The 25,364-nt window shown below is 42.2% G+C and overlaps 1 protein-coding gene across 1 annotated transcript; it reads left to right on the top strand.

The window, feature by feature from the left end:
• Nucleotides 1–1,740: 1,740 nt before the first annotated feature.
• Nucleotides 1,741–25,364, top strand: PDGFRL (platelet derived growth factor receptor like). Its single transcript, XM_030034387.2, has 6 exons — nucleotides 1,741–1,873; nucleotides 10,020–10,314; nucleotides 18,724–18,875; nucleotides 19,567–19,860; nucleotides 20,166–20,305; nucleotides 24,656–25,364. Exons 1-6 carry the CDS (start codon nucleotides 1,819–1,821, stop codon nucleotides 24,842–24,844), a joined length of 1,125 nt encoding a protein of 374 aa, XP_029890247.1. The 5' UTR covers nucleotides 1,741–1,818; the 3' UTR covers nucleotides 24,845–25,364.

The following is a 25,364-nucleotide window of genomic DNA, read 5'->3' on the forward strand; positions in this document are numbered from 1 at the left end:
GGAAGGCACGTAAGAATTGCAACTAGCAGTTTTGCAGATGATAGAAAAAAACCCACTCTTCATCAGAAGGAGCTGTGAATATTTCCAATGCAAATGTGCAGTTTATATCACACATCTTTTTTGAGTTACCTCCAAGATTCATCTTCCTTAAAACAAAGACTGATAACCTTTTCAGAATATAATGCATGGTGGTATTCTAACTCTTTAAATGGAGAAAGACCCTCTAGCAATAAAAATACCATTTTTCTTAATTTGTTACAGGTAATGGATGACATGTTTATGATATGCTGACGTATACTCAGGTCATTGCATAAAACCCCTAAGAAGTTCTAGGCAGAACTGTAATAAGGCTGTAGAATTAAAAAGAGATCATGAAATTTCATCATCTTACTCCACACCTGGGCCTTTACCGCTAACCAGATACCCCAGGGTGAAGTCTCGGAACAGGCTCAGGCAAGAAGGTGTCTGAACTCTGCACGTGTATGCATTTATGAGCGTTGGGGAGCATTATGTATGTCCTTTCTAATTTTTTTTACAAATGCAGTCAAAGCCTAGACTTCATCTAAGATCTGTAAACACTCTACTCTCGCATCTACTATGGCCCCGGAGCTGTGGCCAGGGACACCATTCCCCATTTACTTTATCCTGATTCACACTGAACTGTGGTCTTGTCTGCCTGTGACCTCTGACCGCCATTACTTTTCCTCCTCCCAGTTCAGTGTCTTCACCTTGCCCTGCATCTACCTTTGTGGCCCCTCCAGCCCTATTTTCACCTCCCTTCTCCTCCAAGGAAACCCTCAGATTTCAAGAAACGGCTTTTGACAGCTCAGTGTGGGCATAAACATACATGCAGCAAACGCCAGGTTTACCATGTTCATCTCTTAGCAGTGAAGAGGTACCTGCACCTTCTCGATGTGCTTCACACAGGCATTAAATCATACGTGAAAACTGTGTCATGGGCTGCGGAGCCCCAAAGAGCAACACACAGATACTTCCTCTATTTTTCCACTTCGAGGTAGCTTTTCCTGAGCAGGCTTTTGGGAATATCTTTGCTGTGGCAGGCTGGAATGAGTGCAATAAGTTGACTTAAAAATGTACTTTTGCTGTCTTAGGCCGAGACCGACCTGTGCCTGAGGCCTATCCGCAGGGTCACCGGTAACAGATATAACTAACCTGTACGGCTCTTGCACTCTGCTCCCTTCTGCAGATCCAGCTACAGGCCCAAAGGAAGCCAACGGCTTGCACCTGTGCGAAGCCACGTAAGGCAAAGGGCAGCTGCCACCCACGAACTAATTCAAGCAATAAACTTCCACAGGTGGCCCTGGGGTTGAGATTATTCGGGATGCAGCTCCGTTCCCGCTCTGAACGCAGAGTCCTGTGTGAGCGTGTTGGGCCAGCGATGGCCGGTGGGGCGGGACGGGACCCTGTCGCCGTCCTCGGCCGCCCGGTGAGGAGCTGCGGAGGAGAGGGAGCCGCAGAGGGAGGAGTTCAGGCCAGACACGAGGAGCCGAAGTTTCCCCCGTCTGAGCGGTAAAGCGCGGCAGCAGGTGCCCCCAGCAGCGCACCCTCCCGGCCGGGCCCGCCTGTGGGGCGTCGCGGCTCTTCCCTCCCTCAGCGAAGAAGCGCGGGCGGCGGCGGGCGCGGCCCCCGGGGCAGCACAGCCGCGACGCGCCTCCTGCCGGCGGGGAGCCCCGGGCAGGGAGCCCCGGCGCCGGCCGGCTCCTCCCCGCGCCGCGGCCCGCCGAGGCGCCACGGGGCCGCTCCCCCCCCGCCGCCGCGCCCGCCCCGCCTCAGCCCAGCGCCCCGGCCGCTCCCGCCATGCGGCTCTGGGTGCTCCTCAGCCTGCTGCTGCTGCAGGAAACGCTGCCGCACGGTGAGCCGCGACCCCCGCCGGGTTCCCCCCGCTTTGCGAGCCGCCTCGGGCTTTCCTCACCTCCGGGCCGCCTGTCTCGCCCTCGGCGCGGCCGCCCCTGCCCCGCGAAGCCGGCGGCGGGTGCCCGTGGCCGCCGCCCCCGCGCCGTGACTGCCCCCGGGGCAGGGCCGGGAGCCATCTCGGGGGCGGCGGGGCTCCCGTCCTGCGGGGCAGAGGCGGAGGGGAGGCGGGTTGCTCCCTTGGTCTGCGGCCAGCAAGTCGCCGAGACTTTCCGTCGGGGACCGAAAACGCGGCTTCAGCCCGTGCTGGGGTTTTGGGGAGAGGCGATTGCGGCAACGCCGGCTGCCCCCCGCCGCCGTTGCTCTTCAGGGTCGACGTTTAAGTCCGCGGCTGAAATCTCCCTGCGGCGGCCGGAGGAGGGTCGGTGCTGGACGTGGTTAAAGAGGGGAAAAAAAAGGGGGTGGTGGTGGTGCGGTGTGTGTGCACGGTTGTTCGTTTATAGAGAGGACCAGACTTTACTCATAACTCAGTTTCAGGTTGTGATGAAGTCTTGGTGGGGAAAGAGGCAAGTTTTTGGCTGGGAAGGGACATTTATAACCAATCCTTGACTTCTATAGACTTTAACTAGGCAAAAGAGAGGCTGTTTCCCTCTTGCAAAAAGCAAATAAACTTACTGAACTTCTTCAGAAGAAACAACAAGAAAAAATCCTTTGTTTTTCACAGGGCTTGGAGAACGAGGCCTGTGTAGCCCATGGAAAGATTGCTAGAGAAATCGGAGGCAGGCTTTGAGGTGCACGGTGAAAGGCAAAGAGGATTACCGCGAGTGGCCCGGGAGGCCATAAGGAAAAAATTCTTCTAAGAATCCTTCACCTTGAGAGCTGTTAAGTACTGAAAGAAGTTGTCAGGGGAGGCTGTAGAGTCTCCAGCCTTTGGGATAGTTGGAACTCAACCGGACAAGGCTCTGAGCAGCTGAGTGGCAGTGGGAAGGGACTTCCAGAAGTCCTTTCCAGCCCAATTTTTCTTATGACTATGTGCAAAGGAATTGCACTCTGGACCAGTGTGGTGTGGGAGAGGATTTCTGCTGAAAGATCCGGTCTGTGGGTGTGCACTACCACATCAAGAAGAGTGTTTTCTATTTGAGAAAGAGGCAATAAAAGCACAGAATGAGAAATAAGTTGTAACTTGGGCAAAAGATTTCCCAGGCCTATCTTTTTCTTAGTTTGTCTAGTTCATACAGAGGTTTGACTGTGACAGCATGAAGCATGTCCAGGAGCTCAGCTATGGGAGAAAGTAGTCTGGCATATTTAATTACAGTTCCTTATCTAAAGCTAGAGGTTTAAGTCCTAATGTAGACATTGTGATTTCAAAACAGCCTTCCTAATTTAGCTTATATTAGTTTATGAACGGTGAAATATGTCCCTCCAGATTGTCCATATGAGTGTTGATTTGTCACCCTGTATTGTCTGTATGAGTGTTCAGATGATTAACTTTGAAGTACCACAAGTAGAGATGTGTCCAACCTGTTTTGTTACATTAGTTGTGATCACAAAGACTATTCCCTCTCATCTTAATCCTGGTGGTTAAGAATTATTCTTTATGGTAACCTCACATGTGATTTATTTTTTTTCAAGGAAGAATTCGTCAGTATTAATGAGAGTTGAAAGGTCTCTGATGCTGCCAAGATGTAGCATGGGGCCTGCCTCATGGAATGGGTACATCTGGTGGACAGTGAACACGATTCCTCTGTCCTTGTGGGAGACCTTGCTCGCTCTTTGCTTCTGAAGTTCTCTAGGTGGACACTTGAAGAAGATCAGGGGCCTTCTGGAGTTATAACCTGTGCAGCTGTGAAACCAGTGGAATGTGCATGTGGATATAGGGGATGTCTCATGTCAAAACTGGATGCTTTTTAGCATTATGTGACTAATGCTCATTTGGGGATTGTTGTGTTTGTAACATCTGTGAGAACAAGGGGAAGACAAACATTGAAGGATAGGATGAGACAAATACTGTGAACCAGGAGCAAAAGTACTATGTGGTGTATTTCTGTGATGTATCGATGCGTAGCCTTCTACCTCGGCGTGACGAGTTAGTAGGGACCCTGAATGTACTGCTGCAGAGGAAATGAGTACAATGGGTCTTGGAACTGACATTAGGAGCTGATCAGAGGTAGAAAGGAGGAGTTTTCTCAATGAATATTTTTCTACTAAGTCTTAATTTTATTATTTTTTTAGTAAGAAGTGCTATTGCTGGTTTAAAACAATGAGGGCTTTGCGCATAAATCTAGTGAGATGGTAAGGTATCCCAAATACGGCATATTTGTGTACTTGCGTAAAGGGGCTAGTTGACTTTGTTCCCTTCCCTGGGAAAGTCTTGCAGTTTGGGTAAGGGACTGGAGGAATCTGTGTGGTAGGTTCTGTGTTCCTGGAGGGGTTTGGTTGTGTGTCCTTTTTATCTTGGGTGATAGACTACTGTACCAGTTAATTATTTATTGGGCGTACAGATACTGGATTCAGCAATGAGAGAAGGCAGGATTGTGAGGTGCAGGAGTGCTGTCAGTAGATAACTGGACAGACTTACAGGGAGTGTTGGGGAGGAGTGTGGTCATGGTTTGCTTGGAAACTCAACTCTTGGGGAGGCGCGGCAGGGAGGCAGAACTAGGTTTTCAGTGTAGGAAGATAAAAGCTCCTCTGATGGTGTTTCCTGAAATGCCCCTGCTGTCACCTGCAGGGAAATACAAGGTCAGACAGACAAGGGTCTCACTGTGTAGCTGGTAGTGTGGTATAGGAGGAGAGTGTTCAGACTCACTGGGAGCTACAGAAACATGGAACAGAGGGAGCTTGTGCGAAGAGGAAAAACTTCATCTAGAAAAAATCAAAACCAGGCTTCTGGCACTTAAAATTGAAAAGCTTTCATAGGTGAATCTTTAACAGTTTCTTAAAGGCAGAGTGTCAGGTGTGGAAGAGCACACAGTTTAGGATGGTGCATTTTCTTGAGGTGAGGTTAGAAGATCTGTGTGCCTTTGAACAAGTGTCAGGATTGAGGTTGGCAGAACGTAGTGGAAATGGCAAAGAGTAGTTTGAACAAATAGTCCTATTTCAATAGAGTTTTTTGGGGGAAGAAAAGGGTGGCTGGACCAAAGCTTGTGTGTTTCTACAGACAAATCTGGAAAGTACAACAGGGAACTGGAATGGCTGGTTTGAAATGGGAATGCTTATCCAAAAGGCTTATCGGGCCTGTCAATGCGACCTTCTAATACTAGGGCACAAATTACACAGGAAAGATGGAATAGCTCAACCCAAGGGAGAAGTGGCAGTATGTATTGAAGAAAACTTTAGTGTTAAATCTGATTCCTAGTGGGTTTTGTCAGTAAAAGTCATCTAGACTGAAATACCAGCCCTGTGGAGAACAAACCACCTGGTTACTGACCACCCAACATGATGGAGGGAATGACCGCTCTGTTAGGGAAAATCAGAGGGGCAGCAAGGACTGGATAGAAAAGGAAAAGGAAGAATTACTTACCCTTGCGTAGGTTGGATCACACACGTCGGGGTGTGACGCCAAGTGTAATTGTTTAGATGCCACAAATGATGACTTCTTAGAGCCGCTACTTGGAGAACCCTCAAGAAAAGCAGCAGTTCTTAACTTGATCCAGAGCAGTACTCAGGTAATTGGATTCAGATGTTGCTTTAGAACAGCCAGACTGTAGTTTTAATATTCTTGCAGGAATAATAAAAGCCAAAGAAACGACCGATGCATTTAATTTCGGAAGGGGGAATTACATAAGATGAGGAGGCTCATTAACTCACATATGGGTTAAATATAAAAACCAGAATAAGGCAGACAAAAAGTTTGAGAAACAGCTTGCAAAAGGGATACCAGCCATAAATCCTTTTCTTCTGATGTGCTGGGGTGGGGCAGGGAGGCATGGCTGCAAACTTTGTAAAGCTGGTAGGAACAGGGGATAAGAAAGAACACCTACAGAAAGTAAAACTTAAATTAAACAATTATTTGTGTGCTCTCATGTTTACTATGGAGGTGCTTAGGAAGGTTTTAATGGAAAATGGTGACATAAGCATATCAGAAACTTTTGAGTGCAGTATGCTACTGAACACTGTAATAGCAGGCTCCAAGACAGAATCTTTCTCTATGGGGAGAATCATTGGAGGACATGTCTCATTAATATGCCAAAAGAGTTGGCTTTAGAGAAAATCAACAACATGAACAGTGTTAAGTGCTATGATTTGATGATATACACCTGAGACTTAAGAGAAATTTGAATCTGAAATGGCTGAAGTCTTAACTCACGTGCATAACCTATCATGTAACTGCTCCTTATCAGGGAAATAGAAACATGCCAGTGTTTTAAGATTTTTGAGGGAGGTACAGGCACAAAGCCAGATCTCTGTATTCTGTAAATTGAACTAATGAATAAATAGGCATGAATTGCAGAAGAGTCAGTATGGCTTTGTATGGATGCCTCCCCCCCACCCCCCCTGAAGTGTGTTTTGTTTTGCAGATCTGCTGAAGTTCTTTGAAGGACTTTATAAGTGTGGCCATGGATGAGTTGATTGATGTACTTGGATACCTAAAGGCTTTTGATAAGTCTGTTGTTAAAGTCTCCATGGGAACCAAGGTGCTGTGAGACAAGGGAATACCTCTCATGGGGTAATAACTAATAGAAAACAAAGAGTAGGAGTTAATCTTCAGTTTTTGCAATCTGGGCATAGAATTGTTTTTATCCAGTTCAATTTCACAGGGATCTTGTAAGACACATGCTTTTCAGCATATTTATGAACCTGCTAAAAGAAAAGAAAACTGTCAGTAAAGAGTTGCAGAAGGATCTCTCCATTTTGAAAGACTGGGCAGTGAAAATAGAACTTGAAATTTAGTGTTGGTAGATGCAAAGTAACAAATGATTCTAACTTTGTATGCACATTGATGGATTTCTACTTAAAAATTTCTAACCGATAATTCCTACTTATGAAAGTGATCTTAGAGTTACACTTGATTATTCTAGAGAAAGTCAACTCCTAATACTGCTTTCTTGAAAAGTAATGAGCTATTTAGACAGAAAAGAAGACACTGCTAACACGTACAACTGTGATTTAACCATATCTTGAACCTGGTGTACAGTCTGCTTCTGTCTTCTTTCCATTATCCAAACATGATGTAACTGGACTGTTTTAAGATGCATATTCTTTACAAGGAACAATTAAATAGAGTAGGACTTGTCAGTCTGGAAAGGATATGTTTGAAGGATGCTTAAGTTCTGTAAAAGTACAGGTGCTGCAGAGAGAGTTGTTGGAGAAACAATGGATATTTATTCACTTAATGCAGAAACTAGGAGGCATCTAATATTTATGTATAATTTGTGTAGTTTTGAAAATTGACTAGACAAATTAATGAAGGAAAAATCCACCAAGGGCAATAAAACAATGGCAACTGTGGTTCACAGATCCCTTGAGCTAAAGGTTCTTGGAAGCTAGGAGACTGGTATCAAAGGAGCAGAGATGGTTGCCCTGTTCTCTGGTTGACATTTGACACTGGGTGGTGTCAGTGTGAAGATGTTGGCTAGGTAGGCATTTGGCCTGACCCACTGTAGCCTTTCTAATGCAATGGAGGGAAAAAGTGCTCCTGCACCAACTGCTTGCCCCTGTAATATATGCATTGTGTCACTTGCTAGAGTAATGTGCTCTGAGTAACTAGAAAAGCCCTACTTCATGGTCTTCCATGGGAGGCAGCAACCACTTCTCTGAATTTCTCCTTTGTTATTATCATTCCCCCAAGTTTGTCAATTTTGCATGGCCAGTGGCATCACAGGTGCGAAGAAAAATTGGAAGAATCATAGAATTATTTAGGTTGGAAAAGACCTTCAAGATCATCGAGTCCAACCATCAACCATGCCCACTAAACCATGTCCTGAAGTGCCTTGTCTATGCGCTTTTTGAATACCTCCAGGGATGGTGTCTCAACCACTTCCCTGGGCAGCCTGTTCCAATACCTGACAACCCTTTCAGTAAAGAAATTTTTCCTAATATCCAACCTAAACCTCCCCTGGTGCAACTTGAGGCCATTTCCTCTCGTCTTATCTCCAGCCACCTGACAGAAGAGACCAGCACCCACCTCACTACAGCTTCTCTTCAGGTAGTTGTAGAGAGTGATAAGGTGTCTCCTCAGCCTCCTTTTCTCCAGACTAAACAACCCCAATTCCCTCAGCCGCTCCTCATAAGACTTGTGCTCCAGGCTCCTCATCAACTTGGTTGCCCTTCTCTGGACACACTCCGACAGAAGCATAGGTATTTGTTTCACTCTCCCTTCCAGAAACTATAAAATGTTACTCTTTGTCTTAAAATGTCATGATCTTTGGAAGCCATTTCTATTTGATCTCTAAAGTTTGTGGCTTATTTTAAGGTGGTGAGGCATCTTTGCAATGAACTTCACCAATGCTCATAATGTAGAACCGGGAAAAATGTTTGTCTTTGTGGTGGGGGAGGGATGTACCTTAGTAACTGGATGTGTGCCTCTCAAAAAAATTATTCTCATTACATAAGAGTCCACAAGAGTTCAAAATGCATTGGGCAAACTAAGACGACTGCAGCATTGCTGTCTTCCAGTTTATTTTCCAGTTGGTGAGAGACCAGAAGGCAAATGCTCCTACACAGGCAGCCTTACTCTGCGTGCTGAGGTCACGGAGTCACAGAATGGCTGAGGTTGGAAGAGACCTCTTGGGATCATCCAGTCCAACCCCATGCTCAAGCAGGGCCATGTAGAGCAGGTTGCCTCGGACCATGTCCAGTCAGGTTTTGAATATCAACGTGGTTGGAGACTCCACAGCCTCTCTGGGCAACCCGTGGCAGTGCTTGACTATCATCACAGTAAAAAGAATTTTCTTATGTTCGAGTTGAATTTCCTGTTTTTAAATTTGTGCTCACAAGGCTCTGTGCCATTTAAAAGAGGTGTGGTGTACATCAGCCTGGACTGAGACACGTGGAAGGCTGAAGCAGCGCAAGGTGTCCAGCCGGGATATGAGGAATGTCACAGGAGCCATCAATGGCGGGAGTCTGGAAGTGCTGCTGCTCATACTGCAGCCAGTACCAGTTTTAATTCATGCTAACTCAGTATACAGCAGGGCTATTTTTAATTCCAAAAGGAGCTTGTTGATTGATTTGTACAATAAAAATACCTGAGCGTTTTCATGTGGAAAAGCAGTGTTCAATGTTAATTAGCTGTCAGGCACAGTTAGTGGAGTTTTTGGTGTCTGGGGGCAGCAGTTTTAGGCTCATCTCACAAAAGATCTGTGCTTCCTGCTGTCAGTTAAAGTGGGAATATCTTGATTTTTTTTTTTTAATTTTTTTTAAATTTGAGACTCTTCACTTTTACTTTCCATTTCCTTTGCTTTGTTTTTAAAGGCAGCTGGGCGTCCCTGTTGTCTCTAGCAGGTAATGAAATCTCTTATCGTTTGCCTCTAAATAAGGTTCTGTTTTCATCTGGACTGTCAAAATAAATGGCTGTTACAGAGAAGCGATGAATTAAATACTGCCTTCAAGTGACTTAAGTGCTATTTGTATTTTCACAGTACTTATTGTAAAAGAAAACAACTGCATCACTATCAGTATTTTATAGATTGTCATGAAGATCCACACTTGCCAGTTTTTCTTTGTGTGTCTTACAGTAACATGATGTGTGAAAATGTTATGCAGAATCGATGGGTGTGCGAAATCCTTATGAAGACAGAGAACTCTTGTAGCATTGTGTACTAAATGGCAATGACATGAGGTAGAAATGACAAAAGTAACTGGTGATAGAAATGCTGTATTTCTTTCCCTTCCCGTTTGTAAAGTTCTCATACCTTACATATTTGTCTGTGTATGTGAACTCTAAGTATAGATTTTCCACATGTTGTTGAAAGCTCTCTTTTTCCTTTTTCCCCAGGAAAATGGGTCATGCCAGAGACTTCAAAAACTTATGGAAATTAACTCTTAGTCATTTTTATGAATCCTTTATGGGAAGAATGAAACTTTATTTATTCTCTGTGATAATAAGGAAGTTTTTGTTTTTGTTTTTGTTTTTTTGTTTTGTTTTTTTTTTTCAGAAAGACTATATAACCGTTTTCTAATCAGTAACATTGCCTTCTTTATTTCACTAGTTATTGGACAGCCTGCGAGGAGTAAGCGTCCAAAAGAACCTGGGGAAAACAAAATTAAGCCTGTTAACAAAAAAGTAAAACCTAAAACCCCCAAAATGAAGGAGAGGGAATCCGCTGACTCCTCTTTGAAGTCCCAGTCCATACTGACACAAGTGATGGATAAAGGTCGTTTCCAGAAACTAGCTGCCACTTTAAGCCTGTCTGCAGGACAAAGCATAGAACTGCGATGTAAGGGGAGTAATGTTACTTGGAACTATCCTTCATACTTAGACACCTTTAAAGACTCCAGGCTCAGGTAAGCTATTTTTCATTTTGGGGGGAAAAAGAATCCAGAACTTTTTTTTCTTACCACTTTAAACACCATTGGGGTTTTTTTGTTGTTTAGGTTTTTACAATCAAGATGTTCCACCTAGTGGTTTTTATTGTCAGCAAAAACAGATGAGCATCTTTCAGTTGTCACCAATTGCTGCCCTGTGATTTGCACTGTGGAATAGTCTTGTAGCATGTGAACTGGATTTCCTTCAGATTAATCTAAAATAGAAGATGTGGTCCAGCGGGACACCAGTGTGCTCCAGCCACTAACAGGGAACCACATTAGAGCCAGTCCAAAGTAAAACTCTCAAAATGTGTGAGTGTGGATGTCAGGTACTCACTACCAACTGTTGCTCTAGAGACCTGCTCCTGGTGGGCTGTTCCGGTTGCTAATGTAGCTACTACCTGAGACACTGAGATTGATTTCCTGAAGAGGCTCAAATCCACATCTCTCAACTAGCAAAAAAAATACACCAACTGCCATACTAAGGAGCAAGTAAGAGTAGTCTTCACGTTTTCAGTCAAAGGTACCTTTGTGTGCAAAAGGGAATTGCAAGGTTTGTGATGTGGCAGAGTTTAATGCTGAGGATAGTCACTTTGGCTTTAGGAAGGCTTTTTCTTTCATCTAGTGACATCTTAATGGAAACCGCATAAATAGTTGTTAGAGCAGGAAGAGGAACTGAGGACTTTCCCTTTCTCTGCCCCACCAGGTGAGTGTCCTGTTGCTCTAAATATTAAATATCATCTCCAAACCCCCATACATTTATTTGCCTTCCCAGTTTTTGGGTATAGTACACGTAGCTAAATGTAGTTTAAATGTAGTAATTTAGTTCTGTATTTGAAAGAGGAGGGGCATATAAGGAGCTTAAGGATGTCTTCCACAGGCATTTTTTTGCCATGAGTAGTGTTTGTTTTCACTAGCTGTTTTATGGAGGGAGACCTATGTGTCTATGAAAGATCAGTAGTGAGCAGACTGTAGAGCACCGAGAACAATGCCCTAAGAAAGAGCTGTAAGGAGCTTTTCTTGGATTATTAGGTGAGAGGGACACAGAGGTATGAGCAAAGGTATCCATTCCTGTTGTCCTTTTGTTCCTAAATTAAGTACAAGTGTGTATGCTCTCTGTAAGTAACTGAGGTCATCTGAATCTCTGTGATGCATTTCACTTACTTACAGGTATGATGCTACCTTAAAATCACTCCCAGTTAATTAATTTTTCAGATATATTCTTCTCCTTCCCACTTCTCTTTTCAAAGAGGAGTGTTGAAGATTGGCAGTATAGACACTGTGATGTCTAGCATATCCTTCTGAAATTTGTGAGCCAGTTCTTCTCGTGAGTGTTGATTTGCTTGTACCTTGATGGCTGAGGAGTTCAAGAATTACAGTGGCTAAATAAATCTCTGTAGCTAGTGCAAGGCTTCTGTCAGAGTAAGTTAGAGCAGCAAGCCTATTTTTGCTGAGGGCTTATCGCAGCAATATCTCTCAAAAGATCTTGTGGCCGATTTAAACAACTACTGCCTTTTCTTTTGCAAGAAATAATGTTTTATCTGGATTTATTCCAGTAGGTGGCGTTTATCAGCTGCAGTACAGACCTGGCCTTCCAGCAAGCCAAAGCTGAACGTTCGAAGTAGTATCAACAGGGAGCACGTGTATGTGCGGTGGTCGTTGTCGTTTTCAAGTGTATCTTACGTTTTGTGCATTTGCAAATAGGTTGCTGGCATGATTTGGTCCTTTAGACCTCCAGGTCATGTTATCTGAGTATTAGCATCTGACATCGAAGAGGGTACGACAAGTATTCACAGTTTTCAGAGAGGAATCTGAATGCTTCTTCATTATTTGTTTGACTGACTATTCCTCTCTTGCAAAATTAAGTACTTTTCTAGTGATGCACATGGGACAAAATACAATAATTTAAGGTAGTTTGTGGAAAAAAGATACACATTTCCTAATTGAGTCATTTGGCATTTTGTAGTATTGAAGTAGCTTGGGATTCTGTTGTCTCAGCAATTTACCCTTCTGTTCTCACTCAAGTTCACAGAATTTGTAATATTTTAACCATATAACAAAAGTTAATAATGTCACACAAGAGAAATGCTGTAAAACATTTTAGGCTGGGTGGATATGACTTGCCTAAGTATTTTCTTTTAGAAGTATGTTAGGCTTATGTTTAAGGGTCTATACTGAAATATGATCTTCACTTTAGAAAAATTACTTTGAAATAAGTTATTGAAGCAGTAAGGCTGAGTTAGACTAAACAATTTTAAATGTAAGCAGAATATCCTGTAATTAACTAGAGAAATTGAAAACAGGTTAGTAGCATGCTTCAGAGTCACAGAATAGTAATAATTTCTGGAGACACTGACCACAGAATCTTGTGCAGTTATATTTTCATCACATTTTTAGCATGACTTTGGTAATTATCTCAAGATCTTTGCTGTAGTGTTAATGGATGCATATGAAACAAAGTCTGCTTTATAGAATGTGAAATATGACACTTTATTCCATGGTTCTAGAAAGCTTTGATTGACTTTAGCTGGAAATACCATAAAGATAGTATGTTGTTTAGTTAGCTCAGTTGGTGGTGTTTGTAAGTGAACTGGCAGCAGAAAAGGTTATTAACAATGTTATCTTTCAAGAGGAGCTTAGATCTTCCTCGCTGTGTACAAAAGACCATGTACCAATACTACAATAGGCAAATTTTAAAATTTTACAAATATATTACACTATTATTTTAAAACAAAATGCTAAATGTAAGGCAAAGGGGAGAATCTGAAGAATTATTAGCAAATAACCTACAGAAAAAATTGTTCAATCATCTAGATAGATATATGTCCAGTAGCTTCTAACATTTTTTGAGTGCATAAAGATGAAGTATACGGTAATCCTTTCATTACCAAATTAGTGAGGTGTGGAGTGAAACCCAAGCTAATTAAGAGGGCTGGGCTTTTTTACCTCGGATTTCCATGCTGGTGTTGCTGGAGTTAGGGCACTGGTGCAAACCAGAGTGGGTGGCAGCAGCAGGGATGAAGTGATTGGGGCCTGAGGAGGTAATGGATAGTGAAGAAAGAGCAGGTCGCTGGGCCTGGAGGATAGGTGCGGAGGAGAGGCAGCAGTGGTGAAGTCCATGCGATTGCTGGGGACTAATGACTACCATTCTTTTGTTCATTTGTATGTCCCTACAGCAACAGATGATTAGGCATCCAATTCCTGTTTTTTCTGTAAATAATAGGAGGGATGTACAAATTCAACTGGTCTGGTGGAAATTTTAACAACAAGCAAGGTGTTTTACATCTCCTGGGAACTGTTAACATCCTCTAACTCTAGCTGCTACAAGAGGAGGCTTTAAGGACCCTGGCATCTAACAGAATTGCAATTATGGGAGGCAAAAGAGACTTTATGGTTGAGGGTGGCGGGGGCGTTTGTAGCTCAGTTAGTTGGTCAGAGGATTTGTTAACAGCAGAGGTCCAGGGCAGGAGCTGACGCTGAAGATGCTTACTGTGTTCTGTTGCCTGTCTGTAGTTCTGGGAGAAGAAGGTGTTTTGGTTTGCAACTAGTTAAATTTAGCATCCATGTAATGTATTTCCTATGGGTGGCTGCAAAAAGAAGTAGTGATGAAAGCCAGATGTTTTGTCTCCATGCCATGCTTATCACGTTTTTAACTCACCCATATGGTAAGGAGAATACAGCAGCCTGGAGGACAATATGACTTTTCTAAGGAAGAGATTATAATTAGAAAACCCGTTTCTTTAGTATTAGTGGCTATGCTTTCTTTGAGTTTGTCTTTGTAGGTATACTTTATGACCTGGTAAATAAAATATTTTTGCTTGGTGTACTAGACCGTCTCAGTTTTTAATAGGTCTGTAGCTGTTAACATATGCTAAAATTATCGTCTGGGAGGAGGGAAAGCTGTTGAGTGAAAGGAGGATGAGGACTCTGGCTGTTTCTTGTTGAGCCAGAGGAGATATCCTCTTTTTCTGCTATCCTAACTGGAGTAAATAACAGTACATGCTGAAATGATTTACTTAACTTTAGAGACTGTAGGATGCAATGCAACTCTGGGGAGAAAGCTAGAATCATGCAAACTTGGCTCCCAAGTTAAGGACACACACCAGCTTGCTTCAGGACTAGCTTATCTGTAATGCTCTCTTGCCTTGTGCAGCATAAATATACCTTTCAGATAACTTTTTGTCTGCAAATTTTGTGTACTGGCTGAACTGACCAAAAATCTTGGTGGTGTTAACGGTCAAAAGTAGCTTGTGTACCTCCAGAACAGAAGGGCTGGAATGCTGTTTTGTAAGACTGTGCATAACAAATTAATGACTGTAGGCTTACTCAGAAACTGGATCTACAATGTATGAGAAGGATCAACAGCTGAGAGGGATGAAAGAAGAGTAAGGGCAAGCACATTTTCCCTTTCTTAAGCTTTATAGCAAAAAGCTGCTCTAGATGAAGGCAGTCTAACTTCACGTAGTCTCTGCTCTGCCTGACTTGGAACATCGGTCCCTCACTTGCCAAAGACTGGCTGTATTTATCACAGAACTTTATCTGATAAATAAACTCATGTGGAATGGAACTGCTCTAGTGGAAGAAGGTGTGGCAAAGAGCTGGACATGGATCACATACACATTTGTGTTTGGCAGGGGGGTGTATGGACAGGAGCACTCTAACAAGTTTTGAGGAAACTAAGTTGTAGAGGGCAAAATTAGACTGCCTTCAGTGAATGCAGGTTCCTGCTGGCTTAGTGGGATGTTGGTTGTGCTCATGTGCATAACTGAATTTCATTTTGTTCCATGTGCTCTGAAGTCTGAAAGCTGGGGATTTTTTTCTTGTGTTAAACAGTAAGATGTTATCTTCCTCTCCTAGTGAGCTTGTATTTGAGATAAGCTCTCTTTTGTCAGTATGAATGCAGCTGCTTGAGAGGAGTTTGCTAGATGCCCTTTGAGTGATGCTATATACACTGTCTTTTTGTCTTTTTATATCTTTTTAGCTTCTACACTTGGCATAGTTTTTCTGACAAAGATATTTTGAACTTCAATTAACTAAAGCTTAATAAGATGAATGTATGGAATAAGATTTTGGAGTAGTTTTCTAGTTTTTTTTTTTAAACAGTCTTGAAATGTTTGTATATACTACATTTTTACTTAGTGATATGTAGAGCACAGCAAAGTTTAGGCTTTTGAGTCAGATTTCCCAGCATCTAAAATACTAATGAAATAAAAGTTATCCTGGAAATATTGGTCAGCTGCAGGGTTTACCATTTATGATTTACTTTATATGGCCTGTTTTGTCTGCTTAACATGGTCATGTCACAAGTTTCAACACTTCCACTGTCAGTTGCCAGGTTTTGTTAGTGCATGTTTGTGGACGACTACCTCACTAGGCTATTTCCATTGATTACTGGATAGCTTGTTCTTAGTTAAGTAGAACACACTGTACAATAATTAATTAACTCTGACCTTATTTTTCTGTCTGTTGGGATTTCAAGCTATAGTTCAGTGTCTGCATTAATGGTTGGAGGCAAAAATGTTCTGGCATAATGGTTTCTCAGTAATGTTGACATTTAGTACTGGATACTTGCAAAACATTTTATGCTGATGTAGTCATGTAGCCTATGAAATGTGAACTGTGAAACTAAATAATAATAATAATACAGACTAAGACGTGTTTTGGATTTCTCTTTTCTTCCTGTTGGGTATGATATACAACAGGATCTCTTGCACGAATAGGAATCTCTCAAAGCTTATCTAAAAACTGAAGATAATTTATAATGTAAGGTAGTGTATATATTAAAAATGAAAATGTTACTACTCCATATGATTCCAAAAAGTGGAATCGGAGAAGGTCGTGTAGGAAAAGTGCATTAGCGGATAGGAAACATGATTTGCCTGTTGCCTTAGGCAGGCCTCAAAACTGTCCTGTGGTGGATGAGTGTACTAATGGTGTCTGAGGGCTTTAATGGGAAAGATAATTCTCAGTTAGCCCTGTTTGTGTTGCGTATTTGGTGGTGTGTTTTATTTTTTTTTGTTTTTGTTTTTTTTTTTTTTTTTAATTTCTAAGCTACTGGCCTTGGCTGGAGGCTGAATGTTGGGTTACATGAACCATTGCTTATGATTGGTGGTAGTAGTGCAGACTGCTAGCAGAACATGTAGGGAGTCAGAAGGTATGCGTGTAGCTGGAAGTAGTGGCCTCTCTGTTTAAGCAGTTATTCTGCCTGCAGTGGAGACGTAAGCAAAACAGAGCATTTAGAGCACAGTACAGTCAGGCATGTCTATAGTACTACTGTTACGCAGTGACAAGGTGTTTTAGAGGATAAGCATTTCTTCAAAGCATCCCTGAAATAAATGATTCAGTCAGGCATCTGCCTTACAGAATAACTGCCTCATTAATAAGAAATAGGAGGATAGTAAATATTCAGAGAACCCACAGTTGCATAAGAGTATGGGAGCTATTCAGACTTCATGCAAGCTGTGTATTTGTCCAGAGCTCATTTGAAACACTGGAAGGAAGTTTGCTATCAAATGCCTAAATCAGGAAAAATCTCTTCTGACTTGGTTAGAACAGAAATGACTTTGTAACTCGTTGTCTTGCAAAGGAAAGCAGGAAACCTTTGTGTTCTGGATGTGCTACTGTCGTGGTTTAAGGCCAGCCAGCAACTAGGCACCATGCAGCTGCTCTCTCCGTGCCCCCTGCCCCACACCCAGTGGGCTTGGGGGGGGGAAGTAAAATTAGTGGGTTGAGATAAGAACAATGTAATAACTAAAGTAAAAAAGAATGTAATACTAACAATAATAATAATAAAATATAATAATAATTATAATGAAAAGGAATACAATAAAATGAAATTTTAAAAAAGGCGGCGGTGTGAGGAACCAAGAAAAGACAAGTAACGCACAATACAATTGCTCACCACCGGCTGACCGATGCCCGAGTAGCAATCCCTCCTCCTGGCCAGCTCCCTCCAGTTTATATACTTACCAAGATGTTCTACGGTATGGAATATCCCTTTGGCTAGTTCAGGTCAGCTGTCCTGGCTCTGCTCCTTCCCAGCTTCTTGTACACCTGCTTGCTGGCAGAGCATGAGAAGTTGAAAAATCCTTAACTTAGGGTAAGCACTACTTAGCAACAGCTAAACCATCAGTGTGATACAAACATTATTCTCATGCTAAATCCAAAACACACTGTACCAGCTACTAAGAAGAAAATTAACTCTATCTCAGCTGAAACCAGGACAGGTATCATGTAAAAGGCAGGCGGTCAGAGGATTTTTAAGGGTCAGAGCAGCAGTGGAGTGCATCAGTACTGCCACATGGCTGTCCTGACAGTTTCCCAAGAACTGGTACTGTTGGATCATTGCTTTTGCAATCCATCAAAAGGCAACACAGCAGACTGCCAACTATAACACCATCTGTCTGGAAGAAAGAGCCAGGAAAGCATACCTTAAAATAAAAAAAAGAAAAAGATGAGATTGTAGCTGCTGAATTTTGTAGGTAGGGCCTTTGACCCTTAGAAACATTGTCAGTATCTACATATATATCTACATATTTATAAATATTTGCACATTTACAAATGTCAGTCCACTGAGAGATGTATCTGGGAAATTCAGCAGAAGGAGAAAAAAGCAGATCAGGTCTGAAATAATCACACAGGCTGAATTTTGTGTAGTTAAGTGATGACACTGCCAGTATACCTCCAGCAGTTCTCAGGGTCATGCTCTGAAATAGTTGAGGGGTGATGAGGAAGGAAACTCCAATGAGAGGATGCCAGTGAGGTAGCTTAGGGCAGAGTAGGCAGTGCAAAATTACTTACTTGCAGAACAAATCCAAGTGGAGATAGCTCTTTATGATGGTGTTTGCAAGTGGAAACTTGGGCCAGTATGTTAAAGATAGGAAAACATTCACACTGAAAGCAGGCATAACTCATCAAACAAACCCTTATTAAAATACCTGCTGCTTAGTACTCCTGAATTATCTTTGTTACATACTATTGAAGCAGTGCTACAGTTAATGGTATCAGAAAAGGACTGAGATGCATGCAGGTTGACTTGGAGCGTGAAAATACGGAATATACATGGACAAACTGAGACAAAACATAGATGAACATATTGTCAGCAGCAGTCACAGCCCAGTTTCAAAATGAGGACTGAAAGGAATCCAAGAATGAAGTGAACAAGACAAATGCTTGCAAGTGCTCCTGTGTAGCTGAAATCAATAAAGCTACTCATGTAAGCAGGCCTTTGCTGGAGCAAAAGGGGAACTTGCAACATAGCTCTGAAAGCAAAAGGTGGGTCAGCTGCAGAGTAGGAATAAAAAAAATCAAAAGTAGAAGCAAGCTGACAGAAATGTATGAGGAAATACATCTGTGCTTGTCTGTGCCTTTTGTTTTTCTTCTCCCCAGTATAAAGCAGCTTGACAGGTATGGTCAGCTGATCCTCGCAAACTCTACTGCAGCAGACACTGGTGAATATAGCTGCTGGCTTCAGCTGTGCAATGGTAACAAATGCAGGAAGGATGAGACTAAAATGGGTTCAACGTACATCTTTTTCACAGGTAATTAACTCACTGGGGGATTATTAATGGAAATATATTTGCTAGTAAGACAGGAATAAAGCTACATCAGCGATTTTACCATCAAGATTTTTCCACAATTTTCATCTTTTTAGTGGATGTTAAGGAAGACAGTGCTGGTGGGCAGAAAATTACTTGCTTAGGGTGATTTATGAGTCCATTTTCCCTATGGATTATGCTAAATGTGTATCCAAAACAATGCATAATGCAATGGAAAGTAAATATCTTTGAAAACAGTAACACACATTCTAAGGATCTTCTACAAAATGAATAAAAAAAGCATTTAATGCTTTGAAAATATGTGTTAACATTTAAAAGTGGGTGAGTGAACAGAATTAGATCCAGATGAGTATTTGGAAACTTATTAAAAAGGAATTCCAAAGTTTTTCTTAAGATTAAAAAAATCTGATTACAGTGAAGAATACTTTGTTTTTCTTTTTGATTTAATGTTTTTAATGCAAGCTGTGTAAATATGTACTCGCAGGTTAGAAAAGTTTTTTGGTTTTTGGTTTTTGTTTTTTTTTTCTTTTGTGTGCGTATTTAAAGCAAAAAGCTTTGGGTTAACTTATAACGTTGCTCATAGCTATTTTCTCTTGTCGTATGTACTTTCTCTTCTTTCTGTTAAACAAAGATGTAAATATATTATTCTAACTATATCAACTCTTCTGCACAGATAAAGAGGAACTTTTTGTACCTACCCCCAGTTATTTTGAGATTGTCTACCTGAACCCAGATAAACCTGCAGTCATCCCCTGCCGTGTTACTACTCCTTCAGCAAAAGTAACTCTACACAGGGAATTTCCAGCAGAAGAAATTGAAACAGATGGAACTGATATTATTTATGATGTGAAGAAGGGTTTTGTCTACCAGCACCCTACTTCTGATCATAAAGGTATTGTCTACTGCAAAGCAGAGTCTCAGGGAGCACCTCAGATTTCCATCAAGTATCACCTGCTGTACGTGGAAGGTAAGGTGCAGTTTACTGTATGCTCACATTGACTCTTGTTTATTCTGTAGGCATTGTTTAGAACACAATTTTAAAAAAAAATAAAATTAGTCATGTAATCAGAGTTTTAAAATCTTGATCAAAAGTATATGTGATAAAACTTTGTTGGTCTAAATTCCAGCAATTTCCCAGTGTAGAGGGGAAATTTGCAGATGTACATCACTTACCTGTTGCGTTAAGCAAACTGAGGCAAAAATTGACTCCTAAGTTTACTAGTATATTTAACTTTAGAAACTAATTTTCTGCTTCCAAACGCTGTCTATCAGTTCCCAAGGGCCCGCCCTCAACCACAATTGCAGCATCATCCAATAGAGCAGAAGTCGGTGACAGCGTTCATGTAATCTGCACAGTCCTTGGGGAGCCAGATGTAGATGTGAACTTCAGGTGGCAGTACCCAGGGCAAGAGGTAAGAGATGTATGCCCTGGCTGAAATGGTTTGTTCTTCATAAAGGCAATGCTTTGAATGCCAGTCAGTGTGTAGACTCGGAGTAAAGATTCTTTCAGATTGTGGTGGTCTGCCTTTTGCTAGCTCAGGCATGCTGGCAGGAGGAGGCAGCACAACCCTTTTGAACTTCAGTCCATCTCACCCTGAGAGCCTAGAAGCACAGGAATGAAGCTGAAATGCTCTACCCATCTTAGCAAAAATCAAGCTCAGCAAAGCTCACTCCTCCCTCAGGTTTCCATTCCAGAGACACTTGGCCTCTGGGCAGCATTTACAAAGAAAAGCCTCAGACAGGGTCAAAGCCAGCCAGCGTCAGGAAGCTATTCTAGGGCAAGCCACAAATCCTCACTGATACCTCTGCGTTTGATATCCCTTCCATCTCCATGGCTCAGGCACATGAATCATCACAGCACAGAATCTTTAAGCTTAATTGTTGCCCACATCCAGAAGCACAGAAATCTGTTTCTGCCCAGCCTCATCTGAAAGAATCCACCAGAAACGTCCAGTGAATTTGAGAACTTTGTTGGTCCTTTTTCTTGCACAAAATAAGATGTATCTGACTAGCATCATGATGGTCCCCTCTCTTCTCCCTCTACCCACCTCGACCAGTTATGGTAGGGACTTGTTTCTTAACCGGCCTCATCTCTGCTGCTGTTTATCTGAAGCAGGCTAGGAGCAAAAGGAGGACTGCTGGAAGATGGAGTGCTTCACCAGAAGAAAGGGGTCCTCTAGAACCTGAGGGTTTGCGTTGTATTCCATTTGCCAGCCCTCCTGGTGCTGGGTTGTCAAAGGACGATGCAGAGCTTGCTGATAAGGTACTTGTATCAGCATTGGTCTCCCTGAGCAAGCATAGAATTAAGTAATTTAATGGCAGAAGTAATTGCTTAAGTGAGTGATTGGAGTTGAGTGCTTACTAGGCTTGAGAAAATTAAAATCTAAAGCCCCAGAATTTTGCTGTAGCCATTAAGATAGAGACTGTAGCACTCTGCTGTCATAGGAAGGTGTGTGCCTTTTCAGGGGAAAAAATAGTGAGAGAGCAAGCGAGCACAAAAGGGATTTGAACTGCTGGTGAGGGCACTGGGCATGTAAAACCAGGTTTCTAGTCCTTGCTTAGATGTTAGTTTGTTCTTTCACTTCCCCCTCTCCCCTCCACCTCTTCTTCTTCACCCCTCCCCTCCGCCCCCCCCTTGCTGCTTGTCTGAAGTTTTCCGGCTGAGATTATTGAAGTCTGAGAGTTTTTGAGCAATTACCAACTTACCCTCCCTGTGCTGTCCTGGCTGTTAAACAAGGGTAGCCTCAACTGCATTTGGTGAGGAGCTTGGTACTGATAGCATGAATTAGGTGATTTGAAGAGCAACTACTGGATGGAACACTGGAAGAGTTTGGCAGAATTCCTGTTTCTGGTGTCCATTTGAAGTTAGGAAGGAAAGGGGCAGGTGTCTAAATGAGCAGAGAAACTTGCAGCTGTCAGTGAAGTAAAAAGTAAAATGCTAGGGAAAACTGAAGTGTGTCCAAGTTTGGGGAGCTGCAGAGCAATAGTGTTTTTTGAGTTAAATGCCCAATGTCTTCCTCTGAATTTAGCTCTTAGCGTTACTTTGAGATGCATCAACAAATGGCAGTGTCTCTATCCTTCAAGGTGGGGCTCTGACAGTCTTAAAACGATTCACTCTCTTGGGTGGTTAAGAGAATTAGCTTTGTTGATTGATACGGTTTTCTGGGTTTTTTTGTGTGGTTGGTTTTTTTAGCTTCCCTCGATATCTGTGTATTGGACTGTAGTAACTGGCTATACAAACCCCAATTTTATGTCTTTTTTGTTAACTAACTGTGATTACTAAGAACAAACAATTGAAGGAATTAAATTCTAGTCTCAGCTTGGCCTTCCAAGAACTCTGTATCTTATTAGTGACCACCCCTTGCTACTTTTACATCTTTCACAGCTGAATGGCTGCCCAAGCCTGGTTGCTGGCTGTTCTTGGCGCAGTTGCTTCCAGTGGTCTTACAGCATCTGATGCAGTGCTGGCATGTGCACTGCAGTTATGCCTCTCTAGCACTGATTGAATATCAACAGCTAAACACATGCAAATTATGTCCCTTTTTGGCTGTGGATGCTGCAGTGCAGGGCACATGCACGATCAGCAGAGGACTACACCCTCTCACTGCACCCGCCTACAGGGTTGAGAGAGAGACTTTGGCCTGTGGCCTGCATCTGCCCTGGAAAGGGCTGATGTGCTTATCCACTGGAGTAAACAGTCTCAGCTCCAGCTGTGCCTGGGGATAGGGGAGGGAAGAGTTGTGTTTGGGTTTCTGCCCCAACAAAATGATTAAGTAAATGTCAGAGTAGAAGCACTGTATGCTTGTTGGAGACTTAACATTTATTAAGGAAGTACTCACATACTGCAAAGGAAAAAGGTGGGGGTGGAGGGAGAAGAGAGTGGACCATCAGTGGTGCTGGTCAGATACACCTTCTTTTGTGCAAGAAAAAGGACTGGAAGTTCTAAGATTCACTGGATGTTTCCATTCGTTGCTGCTGCTTTCAGTGCAGGGAGATCAGTGATGGTTTTTGTTCCCTGCCACCACCCCACCTGGCACCTGGGCTGTCACCTACCACTTGATCCCTGAGCAGAAGCAGCACTTTAATTCCTGCTTGCTCCTAGGTACACTGCATTAGAGACCCTCATCTCATCTCTGTAGTCAGTAACCTCTCCCTCTTACTTTTTTTCACTTGGTTGGTTTTTTTCCCTTGCCACTCCCTGACAATTGCATTTGCTCATTCACCTGCTGTGAATGCATACTGATCCACTCCTTAATATGATTCCCTGAAACTAACTTCAAAGCAGAAGGCAATTAGTTTGAGAAAAACTGGGCTAGCAGGAGCCCAACCAGGCAAATAGTATCTGCCTTACATGGCCTTTACCTTCACTTTCAGTATGGTCAGGGAAGTTCCACTTGCTGTATTTAAGGACTAACTTAGACTTGAATTAAGTGTGTGGTAGTACTTGATTGCAGGTAGCACTTGATTTTCGGTGCTCTGCTAGGTACAGCTCTGCTAAGTGGCTTGATTCCTTCTAAAGGCTTAAGAATTTCTAGATGAGATTACCAGTTTTTCAAAAAAGTTCTTGCTAGTTGTAAATGCCTGCCACTTCCTAGGCATTCCCTGACTGCACTGTGACTCATCCCTGAGCTTCAAGAAGACTGGCATCTTCTGTACTGGTCATTTTGCAAGTGCGAGATTGTAGCTTTGGCTCTAGTTAAGTGTTTAACTTATCCTTTTGCTACTATTAACTTAAGCCTTGTAGCATTCATATTGGTAACTGGATTATCCATCTATTTAGTGAAGCAGGAGGAGACGGTTTCCAAGCAGAAATCTCTCTTTTGCCGGTTTTATCCAGGTTATTGGTATAGCACAAGCCAATGTGATCAAAGCTGCTGGCTAGCATGATGGATTTTGGAAGGAAAGAGACGGCCTTAGTCTATCTTTGGGCCAGTTTCTCTTATCCAGTCCTTTGCAAACTTCTGAGGTGCCAGGAAGTGACCTCATAAACAGTCCATCAGAGAATTCTCTTATAGAAGAGGGGAAAAAAAATGCCTGCTATACATATAACAACAAACAAAATCTAAAAAGCATCTTTCTAAGCATCCTTGTTTGTATTTTTAGCTCTGAAGTTACATACATGTTTTGGAAAGCATAATGTGAAGATTAATTTAGAAACATTTCTGAATTGCTACTGTTTGCTTGTATGTTATCTGATACAGTTTCTGAAACTAGAGGGGGAGGAATTAGTTTGCAACACATGATTTAAAGCTATTATCTGTGCTATAAGAGAACCAGGTAAAGCTTGGTCAACTAACTTGTGCCACTGCTGCCTTGCCTCTTTGAGACATGCTGAAAGTCTGGAACTAAGTTCACACATCTCCCCCAAGATACCTCACCTGTTTGATCAAGTACCTAAATGCAACCTTAGTAAGTAGCCCGCAACTACAACTGAGTTCATGCATATACTGCAGGCAGAGCTCTGGCAGCCCATCACTAATGGAAGATACACAGTACCTGCACCTGGAGTGGAAGAGCCATTGTATTATCCTTATTTGGCATAACTTATTGGTATGTCAGTATTTAATGCAAGAATGTTGCTGCAACTGCCAGACACCTTCAGTTACCTCACTTAAGGCTGACTTTTGGATATAGGCTCCGGCTCTCTGACCTCTTCCTTCAGGGTTTGATAGGGTAGTGTCACTAAATACATTTTGCAGAATCACGTATTTTCTTATGGGTGGGTGTGTTGTTTTTTTTTTTTTTTTTTTTCTTTTAAACAGTCTGAGAGGCCTGTGATTATCCAAAACTTCTGGAGACTGATAAACAGAGGAACTGGACATACCACAAGAATCTCGAAAAGCGTTCTTCTTGTTGAGGATTTTGAAGCCAGAGATGCTGGAAACTACATTTGTATAGCTCAGAACCTACAAGGAGAAACAACAGTAGCTACTAAAGTTGAACTAAATTGATAGGAAAGGCTTCTTGACATAGAATGAACTGTATGTTACTTGACATTATAGCCATTTATTTTCTTTATTAATGTTTAAATGACTCTTTTCATATGTCAATGCATTCCATATTCACTAGCTTGACAGGCCAAAACAGAGTTCCCTATGCCTAGCAGTAGTCAGTTGTGAGTTAATAAAACTACTATGAAGCATTAAAGTTTAAGCCTGAACATGCATACGGCTGCATATATTTAGGAATAGGTGCTCTTGGGCTTTCCTTTGCATATGTTCTTTTTCCTCAAACTCTTTTGTAAGGTTAACCCACTGTATGGTTTGTGCCTTATTTGTGTATGTGAGAATGGAGAGGATATTAAATATCCTCAAAAATCCACCAAGCAGGTGTATCTCTTCTGGTGCTGTGCAATTTAGAGTACTGTACATGTTTAAAACAACAAAACCCCCAACTTGTTACAGAATTAGCCAATAGCAAATGTTTATTTTGCAAGAATAATTAAATTTTTGAACATTATGAAACCTTCAA

This window comes from Aquila chrysaetos, chromosome 1, assembly GCF_900496995.4.
Source record: "Aquila chrysaetos chrysaetos chromosome 1, bAquChr1.4, whole genome shotgun sequence".
NCBI classification, from domain to species: Eukaryota; Metazoa; Chordata; class Aves; order Accipitriformes; family Accipitridae; genus Aquila; species Aquila chrysaetos.

Excerpts from the sequence above, each read along its gene's own strand:
- PDGFRL (XM_030034387.2), top strand. The coding sequence starts at position 1,819 with ATGCGGCTCTGGGTGCTCCTCAGCCTGCTGCTGCTGCAGGAAACGCTG. Across the intron at positions 18,876-19,566 it reads AACGTACATCTTTTTCACAG|ATAAAGAGGAACTTTTTGTA; the intron begins GTAATTAACTCA and ends TCTTCTGCACAG. Across the intron at positions 20,306-24,655 it reads GGCAGTACCCAGGGCAAGAG|TCTGAGAGGCCTGTGATTAT; the intron begins GTAAGAGATGTA and ends TCTTTTAAACAG.